The sequence below is a fragment of the Camelus ferus genome, chromosome 1, assembly GCF_009834535.1.
Source record: "Camelus ferus isolate YT-003-E chromosome 1, BCGSAC_Cfer_1.0, whole genome shotgun sequence".
Taxonomy (NCBI): domain Eukaryota; kingdom Metazoa; phylum Chordata; class Mammalia; order Artiodactyla; family Camelidae; genus Camelus; species Camelus ferus.
Genome location: NC_045696.1, coordinates 105,212,970 through 105,235,388, shown reverse-complemented (window position 1 = coordinate 105,235,388; position 22,419 = coordinate 105,212,970). Strand labels below are relative to the sequence as shown.

The 22,419-nt window shown below is 43.3% G+C and overlaps 1 protein-coding gene across 1 annotated transcript in view; it reads right to left on the bottom strand.

Moving 5' to 3' along the window:
• Nucleotides 1-22,419, bottom strand: part of NMNAT3 (nicotinamide nucleotide adenylyltransferase 3) — a 103,003-nt gene that overhangs the window by 39,292 nt on the left and 41,292 nt on the right. The window contains exon 2 of the mRNA XM_032487483.1: nucleotides 18,845-18,994. Coding sequence (XP_032343374.1) covers nucleotides 18,845-18,953 — 109 coding nt within the window. The 5' untranslated portion in view covers nucleotides 18,954-18,994. The remainder of the gene's footprint in view (nucleotides 1-18,844; nucleotides 18,995-22,419) is intronic.

Genomic DNA, 22,419 nt, shown 5'->3' with positions numbered 1-22,419 from the left:
GTTGTGTGTATAGTTCGCTACTTACTACTGAGTCTACTCTATGGTATGGATATATCCCAGTTTAATTGTTCACCCTTTGAAGGACATCTGGATTGTCTCCAGTTTTTAGTTATTATAAATGGAGCTGTAATGAACATTTGAGTACAGGTTTTTGTGTGAACGTAAGTTTTCATTTCTCTGGGATAAATGCCCATGAGTGCAGTTGCTAGGTTATACGGTAGTTGCACTTTTAGTTTTACAAGAAACCACCAAACTGTTTTCCTGAGTGGCGGAGCCATTTTATGTTCCCACCAGCAATTATGGATGGTTCTGTTTCTCTGCATCCTTTCAAGCATTTAGTGTCGTCATTATTTTTTATTTTAGCCATTTTGATAGGTATATGGTAATACCTTGTTATGTTTTTAAAGTTGCATTTCCCTAATGACTAATGTTGTCAAATACCTTTTTCATGTGCTTACTTGCCATCTGTGTATCCTCTTCAGTGAAATGTCCCTTTGTGTCTTTTGCCCATTTCCTTAAGGGGGTGTTTGTGTTTTTATTAAGTTTTGAGAATTCTTTTTTTTTAATTGAGGTAAAATGGGTATATAACATTATATTAGTTTCGGGTGTACAACACAATAATTTGATATTTGTACACACTACAAAGGGATCAACATAACAAGTCTAGTTCCCATCCACCACCATACAATTGATGCCCTTTCCCATTTTTCATCCCCCAACCCATTCCTCCCTGTTAACCACTAATGTGATCTCTGTGTCTATGAGTTTGTTTTTGCTTTGTTTGTTCATTTTTTGGTGTGTTTTAGATTGTATGTATAAGTGAAATCATGGTATTTGTCTTTCTCTGTCTGGATTATTTCACTAAGCATAATATGCTCAAAGTCCATCCATGTTGTCGAAGTTGGCAAGATTTCCTTCTTTTTAATGGCTGAGTAGTATTCCATTATATATCTATACATTTTCACCATTCATTCGTTGATGGGCACTTTGGTTGTGTCCGTATCTTGACTATTGTAAATAATGATGCAATGAACATAGGCGTGCATGTATCACCCTTTTTTGAATCAGTGTTTTCATATTCTTTGGATAAATACCCTGAAGTAGAATAGCTGGATCACATGGCAGTTCTATTTTTAATTTTCTTAGGAACCGCCATACTGTTTTCCATAGTGGCTATACCAGTTTATATTCCCATCAACAGTGAATGAGGATGGGATTCTTTATACAATTCTGGACACTAGTTTTTTTTGTTGGATATGTGGTTTGCAATTTCAACTCTTTTTGAGGAATAAAACAGCAAAAAAAGTTCAACAAAAACCATGTGGTTGGGGGAAAGGAGAAGAGGGTGGGAAACAAGGGGAAAAGGTGGCTGGCATCTTATAGTTTATGAGGACACGAGCAATGGCTCCCATTTTTCACAGCGTGTGCGTATGAGCTGTGGTGAGGCAGATGGAGACTAGGATGCAGGGGGCTCACCAAGTATCTGAGGGTCTCGCTATGATGCATACTCTCGGGTGAGGTTTTGTTCACTCCCTAACCTGGCGCAGCTGAGTCTGGGGCAAGAGTTCATGCTGAAGAAACTGCCTCCCCTTCAGCTCCTGCCAGACCGGCATCTGTTTCCTTTAAGCCACATCTCAAGGTAGACATAGAAGGATGAGGAAAATGCTGATTTGTTATTAAATCAGAAAAGCACCTCCTTTCAAAAGAATTTGGAATGTTACACTTGCACAGCCTCAAACCCTTGGAGCCTCGCAAGATAAGGAACAAATTCCAAACAATTGCTGGAGTTATCCAATATTCTTAAATCTATCTTCTCCAGAAAAATCTCTTAAATTAGAAATGTGAAAATGAACGGTTTTTCAGACCAGGCTGGAGGATTGCCCATGAATATATATTAAAATCACTCTATTTGATTAATAAATGTCCGTGTCGGCCCAAGATTAAAGTAACATGCTGAGCTTATACAATATTTACTCACGCTCTGATGCTATCTACTAAAGCCCAGAAGACCTGGAACTGGGGCTGTCACTACCTTAAAGAGAATTATTACAGCTTAATTTTCCCCCTTATCTCAGATTGTACTGCACCACCATATCACGGTGCATTTAATTCTCTCTATATTCAGGGTGTAATAGAGAATCAAAATTAAAGTCACAGGGGTAACAAAAGTGACTGTGCCTCATGCTGGACACTGACTAGACATTTTTCTTTAACACAGAAAACTGCTGGTGTAGATGATATTGCAATAAATATGTTTCCATTTAAAATGCAAGTTGCTGAGAGGAAAACCTGGGAGCCATAAAAATGCCTTTCCCCTCCTCAAGGTTGTCCAAAGGGAAAAAAAGGACAAGGCTTTCAACTGGGTTGTTATCTTTACGATGCAATTTAATCTGGGATGCCACAAACACGTGGGGGCAGGATTGTTAGGGAACAACATCATAAAGCATCAGGAAAGGGCTAAAGAAAACAGAAGGAACTGTTTTGCGGTTTTCCCGCTCTCATGCATAGATGTGAGACTATTGTGTTAAGCAGTCTGGTCGTGGCCACGGGACCAGGGGTGCTCTGAGCCGGCGCTGGGAAAAGCCTGCTCATGGTGGAAGTGGAGAGACCAAACATGTACTGGATTTCTCGCACAGATTAGACCCTTCATGGACATCATCTCTTTTAGGCCTTATTATAAATGACCTTGTAAGGTTGGGAAATATTTTTCCCATGTTGCAGTTGAGGAAACACACATTGGAGGGGCGAAGTAAATTGCTCAGGGTCATGGACTAGCAGGTGGGTTGGACCCCAAGGCTGTCTTCAGAGCCGCTGCTCTTCCTGGGACCTCACGGTCACAGGGAGGGGAGAGTGTCCTTTCTACGGTTCAGCATTCTGAGATTCTTTCTTCTGTGGGGTGTGGCATCCAAGGGAAAGCAGAAACCGAGGTGAGACTCTCAGGACCCATGAGCAACTAAGTCAGAGCCGAGCGTGGCTGGGCGGGGTGCTGGCAGGCTGCCAGGCAGAGACACGGCCTCCGGGATCCTGCCTGGGCTGGGACAGAGATTTGGCTGTGAGCAGATCTGTGCCCACTTTGGCTCTGTGAGTCTAGTAAGTTGATACTCTTCTTTTTTTCTGAAGGTATCTGTTGCATTGATTATAGAGTAACTATAAAGAATAAATTCTGGAGACTATAGTTTGGGACCCAGAATGCAAACCAGAGCAAAATCAGGAACAGAGTCTGAAACTGACAGCTTCTGAGCACTTAGAAAAAAATGTTGACTGTTCAGAGTTGGTAAGAGTTCACCAAGAACAAGTCATTTCCCTATTTGGTAGAGTTTTCAGATGGGCAGGAACGTAACAGCCATGAAGGCAGAACCTTATCTGGGCATTTACCAAGGTCTCACAAGGTCACCTTGCAACTGGGCCCAGCTGCAGGCAGGAGGAGCTGTCCAGGGCCGTGTGCTTGCCCCTGAGGCCAAGTCCTGCTTGCTCTGGGGAAGAGGGCCTGACCTCTGAGCCAGCCAGTCCTGGATCTGGCTGGGGTCTGGGCTAGCCGGGTACAGGCTGCAGAGAGTACTCTGGCAGGTGCTCTTCCGAGGCCATCTGAGGACTCCTGGACCAAGGCTCCTTCCAGGGCGGAGACCTCACCTGCTGGGCATCTGGCGGGGCAGCTGGTTAAAGGCTTTCAGTGAATCCCCTTCGCCTAAAGTCTACACTCCTTACCTAGCACTTCAGACTCCAGCATCAAGCCCTGGCCACTTCCCCACTTTCTGCTAGCCCCCCCGGACTCTGCTCTCACCAAAGCTGTCTTTGGGACTCGCACACTCGGGAGGCCTCACAAGGGTCTGCTGGTGCGTCTGTGTGGCACAGGGCAGCGAGAAGAATGCTGGCCTGGGGGCCCGAGGCCTGGGTTCCCCAGCTCCCCGCGTATTAGCTGTGTAAGTGACAACCTCTCCAAGCCTTGGTTTCCCTGTCTGTAAAGGTAGGGACCATACCATCTCTGGACCCTGAACATGCGAGGTGCTCCAGTCTTGCACTTACATGGTCTCCTTTAATCATTACAGCCCTTGTGATGGTCTCTTGCACGTTGCTGTTACTCTTGTGCTCAAAGTTTTCCTTCTCGTCCTGACCGCTCCCCTTGTCCCATTTGATTCAAAGGTTCTCCACAGTAGGACTAGAAGTACCTTTATCTTAGTAAAACCCTTCTGCATTTGGTGGTTTGCACATGATCAGGCTCTTATCTCCTACCCGATGGTCATTTTCACAAGGTTCTGTAGTTCCCCGCCCTGACTCAGCTGCCCACCCTCCTGTACCTCCTTCACTGAGAGCTCCAGTCACCCCCTTACCCTCTATCTACTGAGCCACAAAACCATGGTCACACTTGGTGTTAGCACTTGTACACCGTGAGCCTCTCCACCTGCAATCTTCCCACTACCTGGGGCAATTTCCAAGTCCACACCGACAACCTTTCTAACACATCTGTTCTCTGCCCCCTCACCTCTGAGGGCTTCCCCTGGCACCCTGAAGACATCCAATGGTTCCATTACACACTGGATGCTGTCACCCCTCAAACTGCTCCAGAGTCACTGATCCTTGTCCCTCCAGCTCTTCACAGTCACTCATTCCACCACTTCTGACAAGACTGTGCTTCTACGACGATGCTGGGGCCTCCAGCCTGTGATGACCCTGCCCAGCCCACCCAGTCTCTCCTCCTGCACTGTACTTTTCATCCACCTGGGATCCCAGGTCACTCCTTTGCAGGATGCTCATGGTGGTACCCGAAGTCCCATGCTTCTCCATGCTTCCATCACACTCAACCAGCAAACTCTTTTCTGGTTGAACCTAGCTACCCCCTTTCTCTGTAGTTGCCCTGCAGCAGCCAAAAGCCACTGGGAAAAGCCACCTCATGGGGACTATGGCAGCACTGACCCCAGAGAGACTAGCCACATTGCCCTGCATCTGGTCCCCACAGCACATCCAATATCTTCCTTCCTCAAGCCTCTGAGCTCCCAGCAACCCTCACTCTCAGCTGGGGACCGTGCCACCTACCTCCAAGGACAAGAGAAGCCATACAAGAGAGCATCCCCATCTCCCTGCAGCCAAACACCACTGACCAACATCCCTCCTTGTCCAGCCCGTCCGCCTGCCAGGAAAAGCAGAGCAGTAGCCTGGGGCCATTCGTGCACCTGGGCTCCCAGCCCCTCTGGACTCCACGGAACGATACTATGGAGGCCAAACACAGTCAGCTGCAGCCTGAAGCTGCCCATGGCAGGAGTGCCTGACTTGGTCCATGCTGTGTAATTGTTTTTTATTTTTTAATGACCCAATATGTAATATTTTGGAGCTTTCTAAAAAAATACTTTTTATTTTGATAAAACTTCAGGCTTAAGGAAAAGTGGCAAGAATAGTATGAAGAATTTTCATGTACACTTCACCCAGATTCCCTGAATGGTAACACAGACTACATTTGCTTTATCCTTCTCTCTTTCTCTACACACATACACACACACACACACACACACACACACACACACACACACCCCTTGTTTCATTGCCCTTCACTTTATTGGACGTACTACAAATTGCGTTTTTTACAAATTGGAGGTTTGTGGCCACTCTGCGTGGAGCAAGTCTATTGGCGACATTTCTCCGACAGAGTTTGCTCACTTCATGTCTCTGTGTCACATCTGGGTAATTCTCCCAATATTTCACACTGCCACATTATTGATTATATTTGTTTGGTGATCTGTGGTCAGTAATCTTTGATGCTGCTACTGGAATTGTGTGGGGTGACACGAACCATGCCCATACAAGACAGCGAACTTGTCTGATAAATGTGTGTGTTCTGACTGCTCTCTCTCCCTCTCCGTGGGCCTCCCTATTCCCTGAGATATGACAACATTGAAATTGGGCCAATTAATAGCCCTGCAATGGCCTCTGAGTGTTCAAGTGAAAGGAAGGGTTGCATGTCACTCACCTTACACCGAGAGCTAGAAATGATTCAGCTTAGTGAGGAAGCTATGTCGAAAGCCAAGATAGGCCTCCTGCACCGAACAGTGAGCCAAACTGTGAACGCAAAGGAAAAGTTCTTGAAGGAAATGGAAAGTGCTGCTCCAGTGAACACACAAATGACAAGGAAGCAAAACAGCCTTGTTAATTTGGAGACAGTTTTAGCGGTTTGGATAGAAGATCAAATCAGAAGCAACATTCCCTTAAGCCAAAGCCTAATCCACAGCAAGGCCAGAACTCTCTGCAATTCTGTGAAGGCTGAGAGAGGTGAGGAAGGTGCAGAAGAAAAGTCTGAAGCTAGCAGAGGCGGGTTCATGAGGTTTAAGGAAAGAAGCTGTTTCTATAACATAAAAGTGCAAGGTCAAGAGGCAAGTCCTGGTGGAGAAGCTGCAGCAAGTTCTCCAGGAGATCTAGCTCAGATCGTTCATGAAGGTGTCTGCACTGAGCAACAGACTTTCAATGTACACAAAACAAACAGCCTTATATTGGAAGAAGATGCCATCTAGGACTCTCATAGCTAGAGAGGAGAAATCAGTGCCTGGCTTCAATGCTTCAAAGGACAGACTGACTCTCTTGTTAGGGGCTAGAGGAGCTGATGACTTTAAGCTGAAGCCAATGCTCATTTACCATTCTGACAGTCTGACGGCCCTTAAGAATTATGCTCGACCTACTCTGTGTGTGCTCTAGAAATGCAAAAACAAGGCCTGGATAACAGAACATCTGTTTACAACATGGTTTCCTGAATATTTTAAGCCACTGTTGAGAACTACTGCTCAGAGAAAATGATTCCTTTCAAAATATGACTGCCCCTTGACAGTGCACCTGGTCACCCAAGAGCTCTTGTGGAGATGGACAGAGAGATTCACGTTGTCTTCATGCCTGCTGAACACAGCGTCCATTCTGCAGCCCATGGATCAAAGAGTAATTTTGACCTTCAAGTTTTTTTAGTTAAGCAATACGTTTTGCAAGGTTAGAGCTGCTATAGACAGTGATTCCTCTGATGGATCTGGGCAAAGACAACTGAAAACCTTCTGGAAAGGAAACATTAAAAACACTTGTGATTCATGGGACGAGGTCAAAATGTCAACATGAACAGGAGTTTGGAAGAAGTTGATTCCAGCTCTCATGGATGACTTTGAGGAGTTTAAGATTTCAGTGGAGGAAGTAACTGCAATTGTGGTGGAAACAGCAAGACAACTAGAACTGGAAGTGGAGCCTGAAGATGGGACTGAACGGCTGCAGCCTCACAACAGAACTTTAACAGATGACGAGTTGCTTCTTAATGATGAGCAAAGAGATTGGTTTCTTATGATGGAATCTACTCCTGGTCAAGATACTGTGAAGGTGGTTGAAATGACAACAAAGGACTTAGAATATTACACAAACTTAGTTGAAAAGCAGTGGCAGGATTTGAGAGGCTGACTCTAATTTTGAAACAAGTTCTACTGTGGGTAAAATGCTATCAACAACATCGCATAGTGAGAGAAATCATTCATGAAAGGAAGAATCAATCAATGCGGCAAACTTCATTGTCTTAGTTTAAGAAATTAACACAGCCACCCCAACCTGCAGCAACCACCGTCCTTATTAGTCAGCATCCATCAACCTCCAGGCAAGGTTACTACTTGCTGAAGGCTCAGAAGACGGTTAACATTTTTTTAGCAATAAAATATTTTAAAATTAAGGTATATACATTTTTTAAGATATAATTCAATTGCACACTTAGTACACCATAGTAGAGTGTAAACATAACTTTTATATGCACTGGGAAACCAAAAAATTCGTATGACTTGCTTTATTGTTATTTGCTTTACTGGGGTGGGCTGGAACTGAACCCTTATCATCTTGGGGGTATGCCCGTGTATTTTTTCTGAACCAGTTGAGTAAATTATAGACATGATGCCCCTTTATTCCTAAATAATTCAGTATGTTTCCTTTAACAAAATCGTTCTTTTATATAGCTACAGTAAAATGATCCAAATGAAGAACATTGATACAATACTATTATCTAACATACAGACCTAACTCATATTTTACCAATTTTTCCACTGATGTCTATTACAGCAATAATACATAAATAAGTTGGTCCATGATCATGGATTGCATTCAGTTGTCATGTCTCTTTAGCTCTTCTCTCATCTGGAATAGCTCTTTAGTCTGTCTTTCATGACACTGACATTCATCCAGGCCAGTTATCTTGTAGACTGTCTCATGCTTTAGGTCTGTCTGCTGTTTCCTCAGGAGAGATTCAGGGTGAGCACTTCCAGTGGGAAAGACACAGGAGTGATGGTGTGCCCTTCTCAGCACACCGGAGCAGGAAACACCGGGTGTCATTATGTCCCAGACCGGTGGTGTTGGCTTTGGTCGTTTGATTAAGGTAGTGTCTGCCAGGTTTCTCCACTGTAATCATTTTTTTCCTTTCTAATTACTGAGTTTCTTATCAGGAGTTACTTGTTATTTCAACCTGCTAGCTTTAGAATCCATTCATGGTTCTTGCATGAATCAATAACTTTATAGTTGCCAAATGGTGATTTTCTAACTCCACCACTCCTCCTGTGTTGGTTAGCTGGCATTCTACTGTAAGAAACAGTTTCCTTTCTCTCCCATTTATCCACTTGTTCATTTAATTAACTAATAAATTGATTTACATCAGCTTAGGCTTATGGATTGTTACTTTATTCAATGAGTCATATGTAATCCTTAACTTCGTTATTTATTTTTAGGCTCAAATTGTCCCATATTTTATCAGTGGGAACCCCTTCAAGCTGGCTCCTGTGCACTATGGATATTTTGTTGTCCCCACTATTTGAGTACTTCCTTATTTTCTGGCACCACAAGATGTTCCAACTTCATCTTCTACTTGCCCTGCCCCAGCCCCAGAACCGACCATTTTTCCAAGGAGCCCTTTTCATACAGAATGGTGTTAAGAAACCAAGATTAGAATGCTAGGTTGTTCTATTGTACTGAGGTATAGTAATTTCTAGAGCCTCTCAGTAGATTAGGGGTAAGATATAGATGTATGTGTGTGTGTATGCATACTGACAGACATGTTGTCCGTCTGTCTGTCTATCCATCCATCCATCTTTATCTATCTATCTATCTATCTATCTATCTATCTATCTATCTATCTATCTATCTAATCTATCTTAACTATCCATGAATTCACACTAATACCTTCAATTCCAATCTCACATCACTGGGATATTTCTAAGCTCCCTCTGTCCATATCTGTAACTCCCTTGTCCAACAGTGAGAAACTTTCATTGACTTTCATTGTCCACAGGATATTTAATTATTGCTTAATCCTAGGATACACAGAAAGTAGTTTCAGGATTGCTAGCCCGTAACTCAGGGAGAAAGAAACCTACTTATTAGGGTTGAATATTTGTTTACACTTGAATGTTTTATTTCCCATATTTTGCGATCACAAACAATGCAGCAATCAACAACCTTTTAAACATGAAAATTCATACTTGCAGCTTCTCTTGAGAAGTCAGAATGGCTCTTGCCCCCTTTGGACAGGGCAGGACCGGGCACATGCGCTGCCCCAGGGCTGCGGTCTGTTTGCTCTCTCTGCCTCTCTGCAAATAATGCCTCCGTGCTCTTGCACTTTCGAACCCCGCATCACCCGGACCCATGCCATTCCCGGAAGGGCTGTCTCCTCTAGGGCCTCCTTTCCCTTTCTGTCATTCCCTCCAACCTGGTCATCAGTCCACCGCTGCAGTAGAAGTTTTCTCACAGGGAACCAGCTCCATGCTGCCAACCCCACAGATGTGATTTTTCAGTCTTCCTCCAACTTGACCGCTTAGTCACGTTAAATGCTGGGATGCTTGGTCTTTTCTGTTCTGTGAAAAAAACCTGCTCTGGTTCCTTCCTACTCCTTGGACCCCTGTGCAAGCCCATCCTCCTTTGTGGGGCTCCCCAGGGCTCACCTCCTACGGCACTCTCTGGGGTTCTACTTACCCCCATGGACATCTTCATTTATTGTCTACAGGGGACCTGCAAACGTCCATCTCCAGGTCTGTCTTCTCTGAGCTCTAGCCACCACCTGCTCTTAGACGTTTCACGGGTCTCTCAAAGTCAACAGGTCTGAAACTGAACTTGGCCCTGGCCCAAGTCAGCTCCACCTCCAGACTCTCTCCTTCCCCTACTCAGACCCAATCTGTTATCAGGTCAGCTTTGCCTTCTAATGACCTTCCCCATCTGCCAACTTCTTTTCATTGCCTTGTCACCCTCTCATCAGAAGTATTGCCTCAATTGCCTCTTTTTATTTATTTATGTATGTATATATGTATGCATTTATTTTAATGGAGGTACTGGGCATTGAACCCAGGACCTCATGCATGCTAAGCATATTCTCTACCACTGAGCTATATCCTCCCCCTTTCAATTCAAAAAGCCCCGTGACTGGCTTCCTTCCCTGGGCTCTTTAGTGGGGGTGCAGGCGGGGAAGGTATGGAAGGGAGGGAGGAAATGCAGCTCTTCTCACAGCTCTTAGGATGAAAAACAGATTCCTTAACAGTGGCCGGGAAGGTCCTCATGGTCTGCCCCCGCTCCTTTCCCTCCCGCAGTGCTCCCCTCTGTTCCTGCTTTCTGGTCATTACACCTGTCCATCCCTTGAGGCCATGTCCTCTTCCCCCACAGGGCCTTTGTACACGTGCTTTCCCAGCCCAAGACTGCTCTTTCCCTGCATCCGCTGGCCAACATCACTTTTAAACTAAAATGTGCCTCGCTATTCTTCTCCAGCTCAGTCCTTACGTTTTCAGAAACACTTTCCCTGGACTATCTGTCTCTGTCAAACTGTCTCACTGTCCACCCTGATAGTATCGGAACCTCCCCTCGGGGGCATGTGTCACCTGAGTCATTCACCTCTGTGGGATGTGATTAATGTCTGCCTCCCTGTTATGGACGGAATGCTTGTGTCCTCCCAAGTTCATGTGCTGAGACCCTACCCCTGATGTGATGGTATTTGGAGATGCGGACTTTGGAGGTGACTGGGATTAGTCAAGGTCATGAGGGTGGAGCCCTTGTGAACGGGATTTGTGTCCAAGAGTCATGAGAGAGCTTGCTTCCTCCCTCTGCTCTCCTCCACGTGAGGACATAATGAGAAGTCGGAGTCTGCATCTCTGACGAGGGCTCTCCCCAGACCCCAGCCATGCTGGCAACCTGATCTCAGACTTTCAGCCTCCAGACAGGGAGAAATAAACTTCTCTGGTTTACAAGCTACCTGTCTATGGCACTTTTGCTTTTAGCAGCCTAAATGGACCAAGGCTCTCCCCCGGGAGCACAGGGTCCGCTTTTGCTCTGGTGTTGCCTGCTTCTAACACGGTTCCCAGCACTGGCCGTCTGCTGAGTGACTGGAGGCAGTGTGGTGTGATGGCTACGAGCACAGAGCCTGGGGGGGACTGGCTCCACTACTGACTGGCTGTGTGATCTCTGGCAAGTTACCCTATCTCTCTGAGCTTCAGCTCCCCGCTCTGTAAAACAGGGAGAGTGATGGCACCCTCCTCACAAAGCTGTTATGAAGATTCAATGAGTTCATGCACGCAGTGCCCCCGGAATACTGCCTGACAGATAGTAGGGATGAAGTATGTTTGTTAAGTATATAAAACGTATAGGTGCTAAACAGCCATTACATGAATAAGTATTAATTAAGCTGACAGAAAATCTGATTTTCAAAAAGAAAAACAAGTGGACTGTTGTTGGAATATAGGCCAATGGCCAAATTCTGTTGACTAGAAATAACAGACTGTCTAAATAACAGAAAACAGGATTTAAATTTCAATTTAACCTCCATTAGTTAAGTTTGTGACTACATGTTGGAAAAACAACTACTTACAACTGGGAAGACATCCAACACCTTAAGAGAAATGTGGGCTCGAATTCCTAATCTATTCAACGGGAACTTCAGGTGCGTCTGATGCTACTGATGAGCCGTATGTTGGGCTGAATCATTTCCATCACAAATCAGCAATCGAAGAATAAAAATCCCAAATGAACTTTTTCGAAGCTCCCACACCCACTACATGAATTCATCCAACAAGCCTTTGAGAACCATCTTTGAGAGTCCTCGCACGGCACACAACACAAGGCCAGAAAGCCCCCACGGTTAGAGGATGATGCTATAAAACACAGAAAATCCACACTTACCACACCCTCCTACCAGCCCGCGTCGCATTCCTCAACGTGATTTCAAGTACAGGAGGGTAAAACAATACAGCTGGCTCAACACCTCATCCTCTGAGCATGTGTATTAACAATCTTTTGTCACTCTGTTAACGATAAACACTTTCAGATCGAAGTTTTCACCCAATGTGTAATTTTTTCACTGTCAAGGGGTGCGTTGTCACAGGCCTAAAGATGGTGAAAAGTTTGGACATGTTATAGGGCCTTGTCAGTTTTTAAGGCTTTGCTATTTCAGGAGTAAAAGGAAGGGAGGACAGCTGCAGTCTGAATTAGGGATGCTTGGGAAAGGGGGAAGTGCTCAGCACCAGAAAGTAACTAGAGCTGCGGCAGGAAACCAGGAAGACACTATTAATTTCTACTTAAAGGTACTAAACAAATTGCTTCAGCTTGTTTAGTTCAATTTATATGCACGCGATATCGAATTAAAATTGTGAGTTGTTTTAGTGAAAATACATTAACAGAAGGGAGTTTGCATTTTCTTCATGGAAAAAAAGAAAGTCAGCTGTGAGGCCAGATTTTTATCCAGACTTAACTGTGAGCTGATTCTGAGTGAGGGAAAAGGCTTGGTTTAAAATTTGTCCCTGGAGAGACGAGGGGTTGGGTGACGGCTTGGTGCACAGATCTACCGGCTGAGGGAGGCTGCAGCCGGTGATGGGGGCTGTGGGTAGGGGGAGACAGAGCCCAGCTGTGCGGGAAAGGGAAACACACCACACACCCCTCTCCATGACCTGGGTCCTCCCTACCTTATCAGCCTCCCCTCTCTCTGGCGTGCTGGACTGTGATTCTCTTCCCTCTCTGTGTTTCACTCACGCTGCTTTCTCTGCCTATCATGCTCCCTAAACTGTGCTTGGCTAAGTCTTTCATGTTCTTCAAGACTTGGTGTCACCTCTTCCAAAAGCTTTCCCCAACTGCCAGGTGGGAGACATCCCCCCCTCGGAACATAGTGCTACAATCACTTGCTGCCATGCGTCTCTCGCCACCTACAGTGTGCATCCCTTTTGGGCAGGAGATGGAATTTAATCAACTCTATTTCCAGCGACAGTGCCTGGCTTGGAGAAGGTGCAGTAAATATCTATGGAACATTGAAAGGTATCAATCTGTTGTCTTACACTCAAAGACACAGGCAGCAGAATCCGTTCTGGACTTTCAGAAATGGCCAAGCATTTTCCATGGAGGAATGGCTGAGAATAAAGGCAAGATGGTGCTCGAGGTCACATGTGGGGCCCCTCTACCTATAGCTAAATAGTCATTAGTTTTAGCGGTTCTAATAGTGGTGCAGTGGTATCTCACTGTGGTCTTAGTCTGCACTTCCCTTATGCAATTAGGCATCTTTCCATGTGCTTCTTCGCCATCTATGTACCTTCTTTGGTGAAGAGTCTCTTCATATATTTTTTTCAATTTTTATTGGGTTATTTGGGTTTTTAAAAAAATTACTGAATTGAGATGTCCTTATATATTCTGGATACAAGTCCTTTAACAGATAAATGCTTTGCAAATCCTTTCTCCCAGGTTGCGGCTTGTCTTTTATTCTCTTAGTGTCTTTTGAAGAACAGAAGCTGTTAATTTTGGTGAAGTCTAATTTGTCTCTCCCTCGTTTTTTTTTTTTCCCTCGATTTTGGATCATGCTTTCGGTGGTGTCTTACCTAAGACATCTTTATCTAATTTAAGGTCACAAAGATTTTCTTCTAGAAATTTCATAGTTTTAGGTTTTACATTAAAGTTTATAATCCATTTTGAGTTAGTTTTTGTATACGGTGCAAGCTTTGGCTGAGTGCTTTGTTGGGGGGGCTGGGGGTGGGAAACAGACATTCTATTGTTCTAGCACCATTTTTAAAAAAGACTATCCTATCTCTTCCGCATTGCCTTTGCACTTTTGTCAAAAATCAGTTGTCTAGGTAAGCGGGGGTCAAATTTGGTCCTCCCTATCCTGTCCCATTGATCTACTTAACTATTCCACACCAATACCACACTGTAACAAGCACTGCAGCTTTATAATCAGTCTTGAAATCAAATAGTGTTGATCTTCCACTTTCTTCTACTTTTTCAAGGCTACTCTGGCTATCCTAGGTCATTTGCATTTCCATAAAAAATTTTAGAATCAGCTTATCAATTTCTACCAAAAAGCTTATTGAGATTGAGTTGAATCTACAGTTAAACTTGGGGAGAAGTGAAATCTTAACACTGTTGAGTCTTATAACTCATGAAACAAGGTATATCTCTCCATTTTAATTAGGTTGTCTTTAATTCATCTCAACATTTTGTAGTTTTTAGCAGATAGGTCTTGCACACTTTTGCCAGATTTATTCCTATTTCTTTTTTTATGCTATTGTAAATTGGTATTATTTTAAAATTTTAATTTATGATCCTTTGTTGCTTATATATAGAAATGCAATTGATTTTTATATATTGATCTTATATCTAGCAACCTTTCTAAACTCACTTATGAGTTCTACGAAGCTTTTTTGGTAGATTTCTATGTATTTTTCCCATAGACGATTATATCGTCTACAAATCATTTTTTTCCTACTCCAATATGGATATCTTTTATTTCTTTTTCTTGCTATTGTTCTGGCTAGAACCTTCAGTATAATGTTGAATAGAAGTGGTAAGAATGGACATCCTCATCTTTATTATTTTTTCTAACTTTTTTTATTGAGTTATAGTCATTTTACAATGTTGTGTCAAATTTCAGTGTAGAGCACAATTTTTCAGTTATACATGAACATACATATATTCATTGTCACATTTTTTTTTTCACTGTGAGCTACCACAAGATCTTGTATAGATTTCCCTGTGCTATACAGTATAGTCTTGTTTATCTATTCTACATTTTGAAATCCCAGTCTGTCCCTTCCCATCCCCCTGCCCCCTTGGCAACCACAAGTTCGTATTCTATGTCTATTAGTCTGTTTCTGTTTTATTTGTTTGTTTGTTTTTTAGATTCCAAATATGAATGATCTCATATGGTATTTTTCTTTCTCTTTCTGGCTTAATTCACTTAGAATGACATTCTCCAGGAACAGCCATGTTGCTGCAAATGGTGTTATGTTGTCAGTTTTTATGGCTGAATAGTATTTCATTGTATAAATACACCACATCTTCTTTATCCAGCCATCTGTTGATGGACATTTAGGCTGTTTCCATGTCTTGGCTATTGTAAATAGTGCTGCTATGAACATTGGGGTGCAGGTGTCTTTTTGAAGTAGGGTTCCTTCTGGATATATGCCCAGAAGCGGGATTCCTGGGTCATATGGTAAGTCTATTCCTAGTCTTTTGAGGAATCTCCATACTGTTTTCCACAGTGGCTGCACCAAACTGCATTCCCACCAGCAGTGTAGGAGGGTTCCCTTTTCTCCACAGCCTCTCTCATCTTCTGACTGGAGAGTTTAATACATTTACAGTTAAGGTAATTACTGATTACTGATAAGGAATTCTGTAAGTTTTTGTTTCTTTTGTATTTTAATATTCTATAATTAAATTTTAAAAAAGGTTTAGGATTATTACTTCCTCTTAAAGAACTGACTGGCCTTTATGATTATGAAATGACCCCCTTTATCCCTAGAAATAGTCTTACCTCCAAAACCTCCTTTCTCTGATACTAGAACTATTTCAGCTTTCTTTTAATTAGTGTTAGCATGGGATAGTTTTCTATTCATTTACTTTGAACCTAATTGTGCCTTTATATTTGGTGCATTTCTTAAAGGCATCAAATAATTGTAGTTGGGTCTTGCTTATTTTATCCAGTCTGACAATGCATGCCTTTTAGCAGAAGCTGTTAGACTATTTATATTTAATGTGATTTAATGTGATGATTAGGTTTAAGTGTATCATTTTTTAATTTGCCTTCTATTTGTCCCATCTATTCTTTGGTCCCCCTTTCCTCTTTTTCTTCCTTCTTGGATTAACTGAATATATTCCTATTCCATTTTATCTCCTTTGTTTGCTTATTAGTTATAATTGTTTACTTTTTTATTTTAGTGGTTACATCAGGGTTCATAATAGTTATCTTTAATTTATCACAGTCTATCTCTAAGTGATATTATACCACTTCATGCACAGTATAAAAACCTTACAATAGTATTCTTCTGTTTTTCCCCTTCCAGTCTTTTTGACACTGTTGTCATAGATTTTACTTCCACATGTGTTATAAACTCCACAATATATTATTATTATTTTTGTTTAAATGGTGAATTATCTTTTAAAGTTATTTAAATAATAAGAAAACCTTATATAGCTGGCCATGTGGTTATCAATGTTCTGTATTCCTTTGTGTAGATCCATTTTCCCATTTGGTATCATTTTCTTTCTTCCTAAAGGACATTAGCATTTCTGGTGGTACCGGTTTGTTGGTGGTGAAATCGTTCAGCTTTTGTAGATCTGAAAATGTCTTTATTTTGCTTTTGTTTTTGAAAGATATTTTTGTCAGATATAGACAGTTTTTTCTTTCAGTACTTTAAAGATTTGTTCCACTGAAATTCCTCTTTTGCTAAATTCAGAAACAAGACATCTGTTATCTTCCTTATTTGTTCTTCTGTAGCTGCCTTTAAGATTTTCTCTTTATTCTTGGTTTTGAGAAATCTGATTATCATATACCTTGGTGTTGTTGTCTTCATGTTTCTTGTGCTTGTGGTTTGTCAGGCTACTTGATAAAATTTTCATCAAATTTAAAAACATTTCAGTGATTATTTCTTCAAATATTCTTTCCTGTCCTTCCTTTGGTTTTTTTTTTTTCCCCTCTAGGATTTCAGTTACAAGTATATTAAGATGATTTAAATTATCCCACATCTCACTGATATTCTTTTCTTTCTTTTTAAAAATCCCTTTTTTCTGTTTCATCTCGGATTGTTTCAGTTTGGATAGACTGCTGTATCTTCAAGTTCACTAATCTTTTCTTCTGCAGTGTCTAATCTGTTGTTAATCCTATCCAGTATCTCATTTCACATACTGTAGTGTTCATCTCTAGATATTTGATTTGAGTCCTTTTTTATGTTTTCCATGTCTCTGCTTAATTTCTGAACATAACTAGAGTAACTTTCAACGTCTCTGTCTGTTAATTCTAACATCTATATCAGTTCTGGTCCAGTTTTCCTCTCATTACAGATATGAGTACAGACTTTAACTTTTTTTTTTTCCCCACAGAAAACCAACTTGTCTTCCAAAAATGTTTTATCATTCACCCCATCACTACCAGTACATGAGAATGCTCCCCTCCCTGTCCCTCCAGTACTGAATGTCGACAGTCTTTCATCTTTGCCAGCTTCATGGGCTAATGTGACTTCCCTCCACAACAGCTGTTTATTGAGCATCAATCATAAGCCCAGTGACAGATGATGGCAACTCTGTGGTGCTCAAGCAGCCACAGCAGCTGCCCTCGTGGTGCTTATCACCCTGTGGTGTTTATGTTTTACTTGCATTTGCATTGATTATTAGTGATGCTGAGCAGCTTTTCTCAAGTTTATCAGTCTGTTTAGATTCTTCTTTGGTATACTGCCTAATAATGTTCACTGACCAGTTTTAACTGGGTTGTTTGGATTTTTTTATTCCTATGTAAGAGCTATTTATTTACAAAGAATAAACTCCTGTTTTCACTTTTTGAATAATAAAAAATGTTTTGTAAACAAAGATATTTCTATAAAATAAATTGACATTTGTATGTAATTTCTTTGAAGAGATAATTTACATGTTATTCAAATGCTTTTTTTCTACATTAAAAGTAAATAGAAATTGATTGTGGTGTAAAAAAACCCATGCCCTTAAAGGGCATTTTTGATGAATATAAAAACACAAAATACATATATGAATACCTAAAATATACATAAATACATAATGAATAAAACTTTCATAGTTATCTGACACCAACAAATAAATGACTTGCATTTTCTAGAAATAATCATGCAGATTCCAAATGCCATTTTACTCTCTTAATAATGAAGTTGAAAGTCAAGGAGATGAAACATTCCCAGATTAAATGTTTTCAGCTGATTAAATATTTCTGGCAAAGCCATGCCATCTGTATTAGAAATGCCCTATATACAAGGCTGTTAATTTGTAATTGTCTAAGATCTATTCTTTCAGAGGAGAAAATGTCAAAATCTCCATTATAGAACATTTGCTTACCCACTGAAGAGTTGCAGGAGTTCTCAGAGGCACAGGCTACCTACTCACCTGAATGTGTGGGTAAATGCTTCCTGGAGCCCCAGGAAGGATGCCCTGATGGAGACACAGGTTCTAAAATGTGTCCAGTGTTTTTTTTTTTTTTTTTAAGCATTCACGGACTATGTGAAGTGAACAGAGGGGAAGTGGATCCTGAGAAGCATTTCAACTCTATGGCCAGGGATATGACTTGTACACATGTAACGTGGCTAAGGGTATTAGTTCTCTGATTATGATGAAGGAAATGTGAATGAATAAATTGAACAGTTTTATTTTATTTTATTTTTTACTTTTTTTTGTGGGGGGAGATTACGTTTATTTATTTACTTATTTTTGGAGGAGGTACTGGGGATTGAACCCAGGACCTTGTGCATGCTAGCCATGCGCTCTACCAGTTAAGCTATATCCTCCCCACCTGAGCAGTTTTAATAATGGGGATAATGAAGGCAGTCAACAAAGCCCCATGAGGTCCAACCAACTAGTTCTTCCAGTGGACCCGGGCCTTCTGACTGACCTGTTTGGTGAAGGTGGTCCCTGGCAACCTCGAACAAGCGGAGGTGCATGTTGGTGATGGGGTTGAAGGAGCCACAGGCCAGGAGCACCACAGGGATCCGGCTCTTCATCTCGTCAGGCACATCGACACCTGCTGCAGCAGCCACCCTGCCTTCAAGGGGACAAACACTCATGTCAGGGAGGTGATGCTAAGACAAGTGTCCAGATCAGTGTCTCTAAAACACATATAGGTCATTACTTCTCAGTCGTAAGATGATCGAGGAGGCAAGAATAACAGCCTTTACGGGGGGCTCACCACAGGCCAGGAACTGTGCCAAGCACTACGCCAAGGGAAGCCCCCATCTCACCAAATCCTTTCAGCTCAATCCTGAGCGGTTACTTACACAGCTCAGGGGCTTCGGAAGCTGCAAGGCCAGGACTGGAACCTGGGCAGGCCAGACCCAGAGACCATGCTCTGCTCATAACCTCGACACCCTCCCTGTGCCCTGATGGGCCACCTTGGGGTCAAAAGGAGTTATATGAGACCTCCAAAATGTCATCGCTGATAGCCAAGTAGAAGTCACAAGGTTCCAGAACGGACTGGTACTTTTTAAAAACGGATTTTAAAATAATTTCAGACTTACAAATAAGTAGCAAAATTTGTACAAAGAATTCCTATATACCTTTACCCAGATTCCCTAAATGTTAACCTTTTACCACATTTGCTACATCATTCATTCTCTCTTTCCATACACACGCACACATGCAGATCTGTATGCACCTGTAAGAATTTTCTTCTGAAATGTGTGAGAATAGGTTGTAGACATAATATCTCTTCACCTCTAAATACTTCAGTGTGTATTTTCTAAGAGCAAAGACATTTCCTTATATAACTGCAGAGCAATGATTAAAATCAGAAAATCAACATTGCTAGACGACTATTATCTAATCTACACATCTTTTTGTCCTTTATCAGGGACTAAGCATCTTGGGAGGGCCCAGCCCACCCTCTTGTCTCCTCCCTCTAGCTTTCAGCACCAGGGCGAGGTGAGCATAAAGCTAGAAAACAGCCTGGGCTCCAGGGCAGGCCAGCCCCCTTCCCCTGAGGCGCTGCCTCCTGGAGTGGTGGTGAAGAGCTCTGGTGGAGTCAGGCCTTGCTTTGACTCCTAGTTCTATCTCTTACTGGCTGTGTGGCCTAGGGCAAATCACAGTCCCTCTCTGAGCCTCAGTTTCCTCATGTGCAAGATGGGGATAATATGACTTACACTTACAGGGGTGTTGTGAGAATAAGTGAGCTGTGTGTGGAAAGTGTCTGGTGCACAAGGAGCATCTAATAAATAATCACTGTGGCTGTGGTGATGATGACACAATGAGGGAAAAGCTGCTGCTACTGATGATCAGAGTAAGGAGGGTAGAGGAAAAAGATGGTGGCAGTGTGCTTGTGATCAGCAGCTTCAAAAAAGGCTCCAGGTGATTCTCACCTCCTAGTAGTCCCCTGTAGACCCCTCCCATTGAGCAGGGGCTGGACCTAGTAACTTGCCTCTATGATTTAAGCACAGAGCCTGGCCCAGAGGAGGGCTGGGTGGAGACTGAACAGGGCACTGGTCAGCTGGGGAGTGGACCTGTATCCTGGTACTGGCAAGCCCTAAGCACCTCCTCAGGTCCATAGAGAAGTTGTCCTGGGTATGTTCCGAGAAATGGCGTGAAGATAAAGAACTCTCAACCCAGGCGGGCTGTAGTTTCTTCCCGCCTACTCTGAGGCAGCATGGAGAAGAAAGCAGCCTGCTGGTGCCGGCTTCTTCTCAGGGAGGGGGATGCTTTAGAGAGATAGTATGTGCAGGGTGTGCGGAGCTACTCGCCAGGGCAGCCTTGTGATGAGTGTATCCAAAGAGGTGGCTGTTTTCCACCACTGTTAGGAAGCCTTTCGAAATTCTATTTCATTTTGGCAAAATATCATTTTTTTAGAGCCCTTAAAACATGTAACTGTAGCATCTCAGGTAACCTGGGGTTTTGATCTATTTTCCCCAAAGTTCCCAGAAATTGTAAATCAGAACATTAGTTTGTATGGGGGCATCAGTGGCGGTGCAGTGTGATGTTGGGAAGGAGAGTAAACAACATTTAGGAAGTGTCTGTCTGTCTTCTTCCTCGCGTGGGCACACCGAGCCACGCTGCTCTACAGTGACTTACCCTACCCCAGTCGCATCGCAGGCAGGAGGCTGCCGTGGGTGCACGTTCCCAGGCTCAGAACCGAGGTCAGTGCAACCGCATCATCTGTACACTCCAACTTGCTTCAGTTAAACACCCTCCCAAGCCCAAACTCACAGAAATATAATAGGGCTGAAATGGACTCCCTCCAGGTGTCCACCGGGAGGATAAACCAGGTTCTGATCTGAGCGCAAGTCTCATCAGACACAAGGCCAGATGCATGCCATACAAGTGAGTCATCTGCCTCTGTCATGCCATGGCATCCAGCGAGACGAAGCAAGCACGGGGGACTCCTGCTCCTGGGAAAGGCTCCTCATCAGTAAGCACTGAACGGGGTCCTCAGAGTGAGCTGCCGCTGCCACTGAAGGATTTAACACGTTGAGAAGGTGGCATACGGCGTTCTTGGAATTTATCATTAAACTGGAGTCAGGGCCAAAAGAGTCAACCTCTAATCCTGTCCCCTCTCCAGTTTACTGCCTCCCGCTTACAGCCGTCCCGACGGCATTTCATCCGGCTTCTCAAACAGCAACATGCAGCTTCCTTTCTCTTGGCTTTTGTAAACGCTTTCCCACCACCTGAAATGCCCTCCTCACTCCTGCCTTCAAGGTTTTCTCCTTGGGGTTGCTACCCAAGCCTCCCCTTACTCCCCGCCAACCCCGACCCCGTGCTAACCGTACTGTTACACATTGTATCATCCTCTTCCTTCCTCCACCGCAGACCTGTCATTGCTTTGTTTCCACATTACTCTTCCCCAAGCAGAAGGGGAACTCCTCCTGGGGGTTTCTCATTCCTCTAGGCCCCTCCACTCCTGCAGTGTGCCTGGTGCAGGTGATTAGAAATGCGTGTAGCATGAATGAGAGGAGTGAATGTCTCCAACCAAGCATCCTCCTTCTCGGACGGTGACATCCTCTCTTTGGTTCTATCCTATGAAGTCCATGGACTGGGACTTCCAGGGATATAAACTGACCCTTCCAACTTCTGAGAGTCACGTAAGACCCTTCCCCGAGTCCCTGTTCCATCCAATTCAGACCGAAATCAAAGAAAGTATTCCTGCCCTGGTGTGCCACCTTAGATGCCAGGATCCCATCAACATGGGTACACCACGGCCTCCTGCACACTGCACACCAAGGTCATTCCTCCACCCCAGAGAACTAGGGGTCATCAGTTGCAGCTTTGCTGGGCAAAGGGACTTTGCAGATGTGATTAAGAGTCAGAAATGGGGAGGGTATCCTGGATGATCCAGGCGGGCCTGATTTTAACATGATTAGGGTCCTACTAAGAGGGAGGCAGGAGGGTCAGATAGATAAATACATACGGACTGAAGCAGTGACCCAGAGGAAAGATGCTCTGCTGCTGGCTTTGAAGCTGGAGGGAAGGGCCATGACTGAGCAG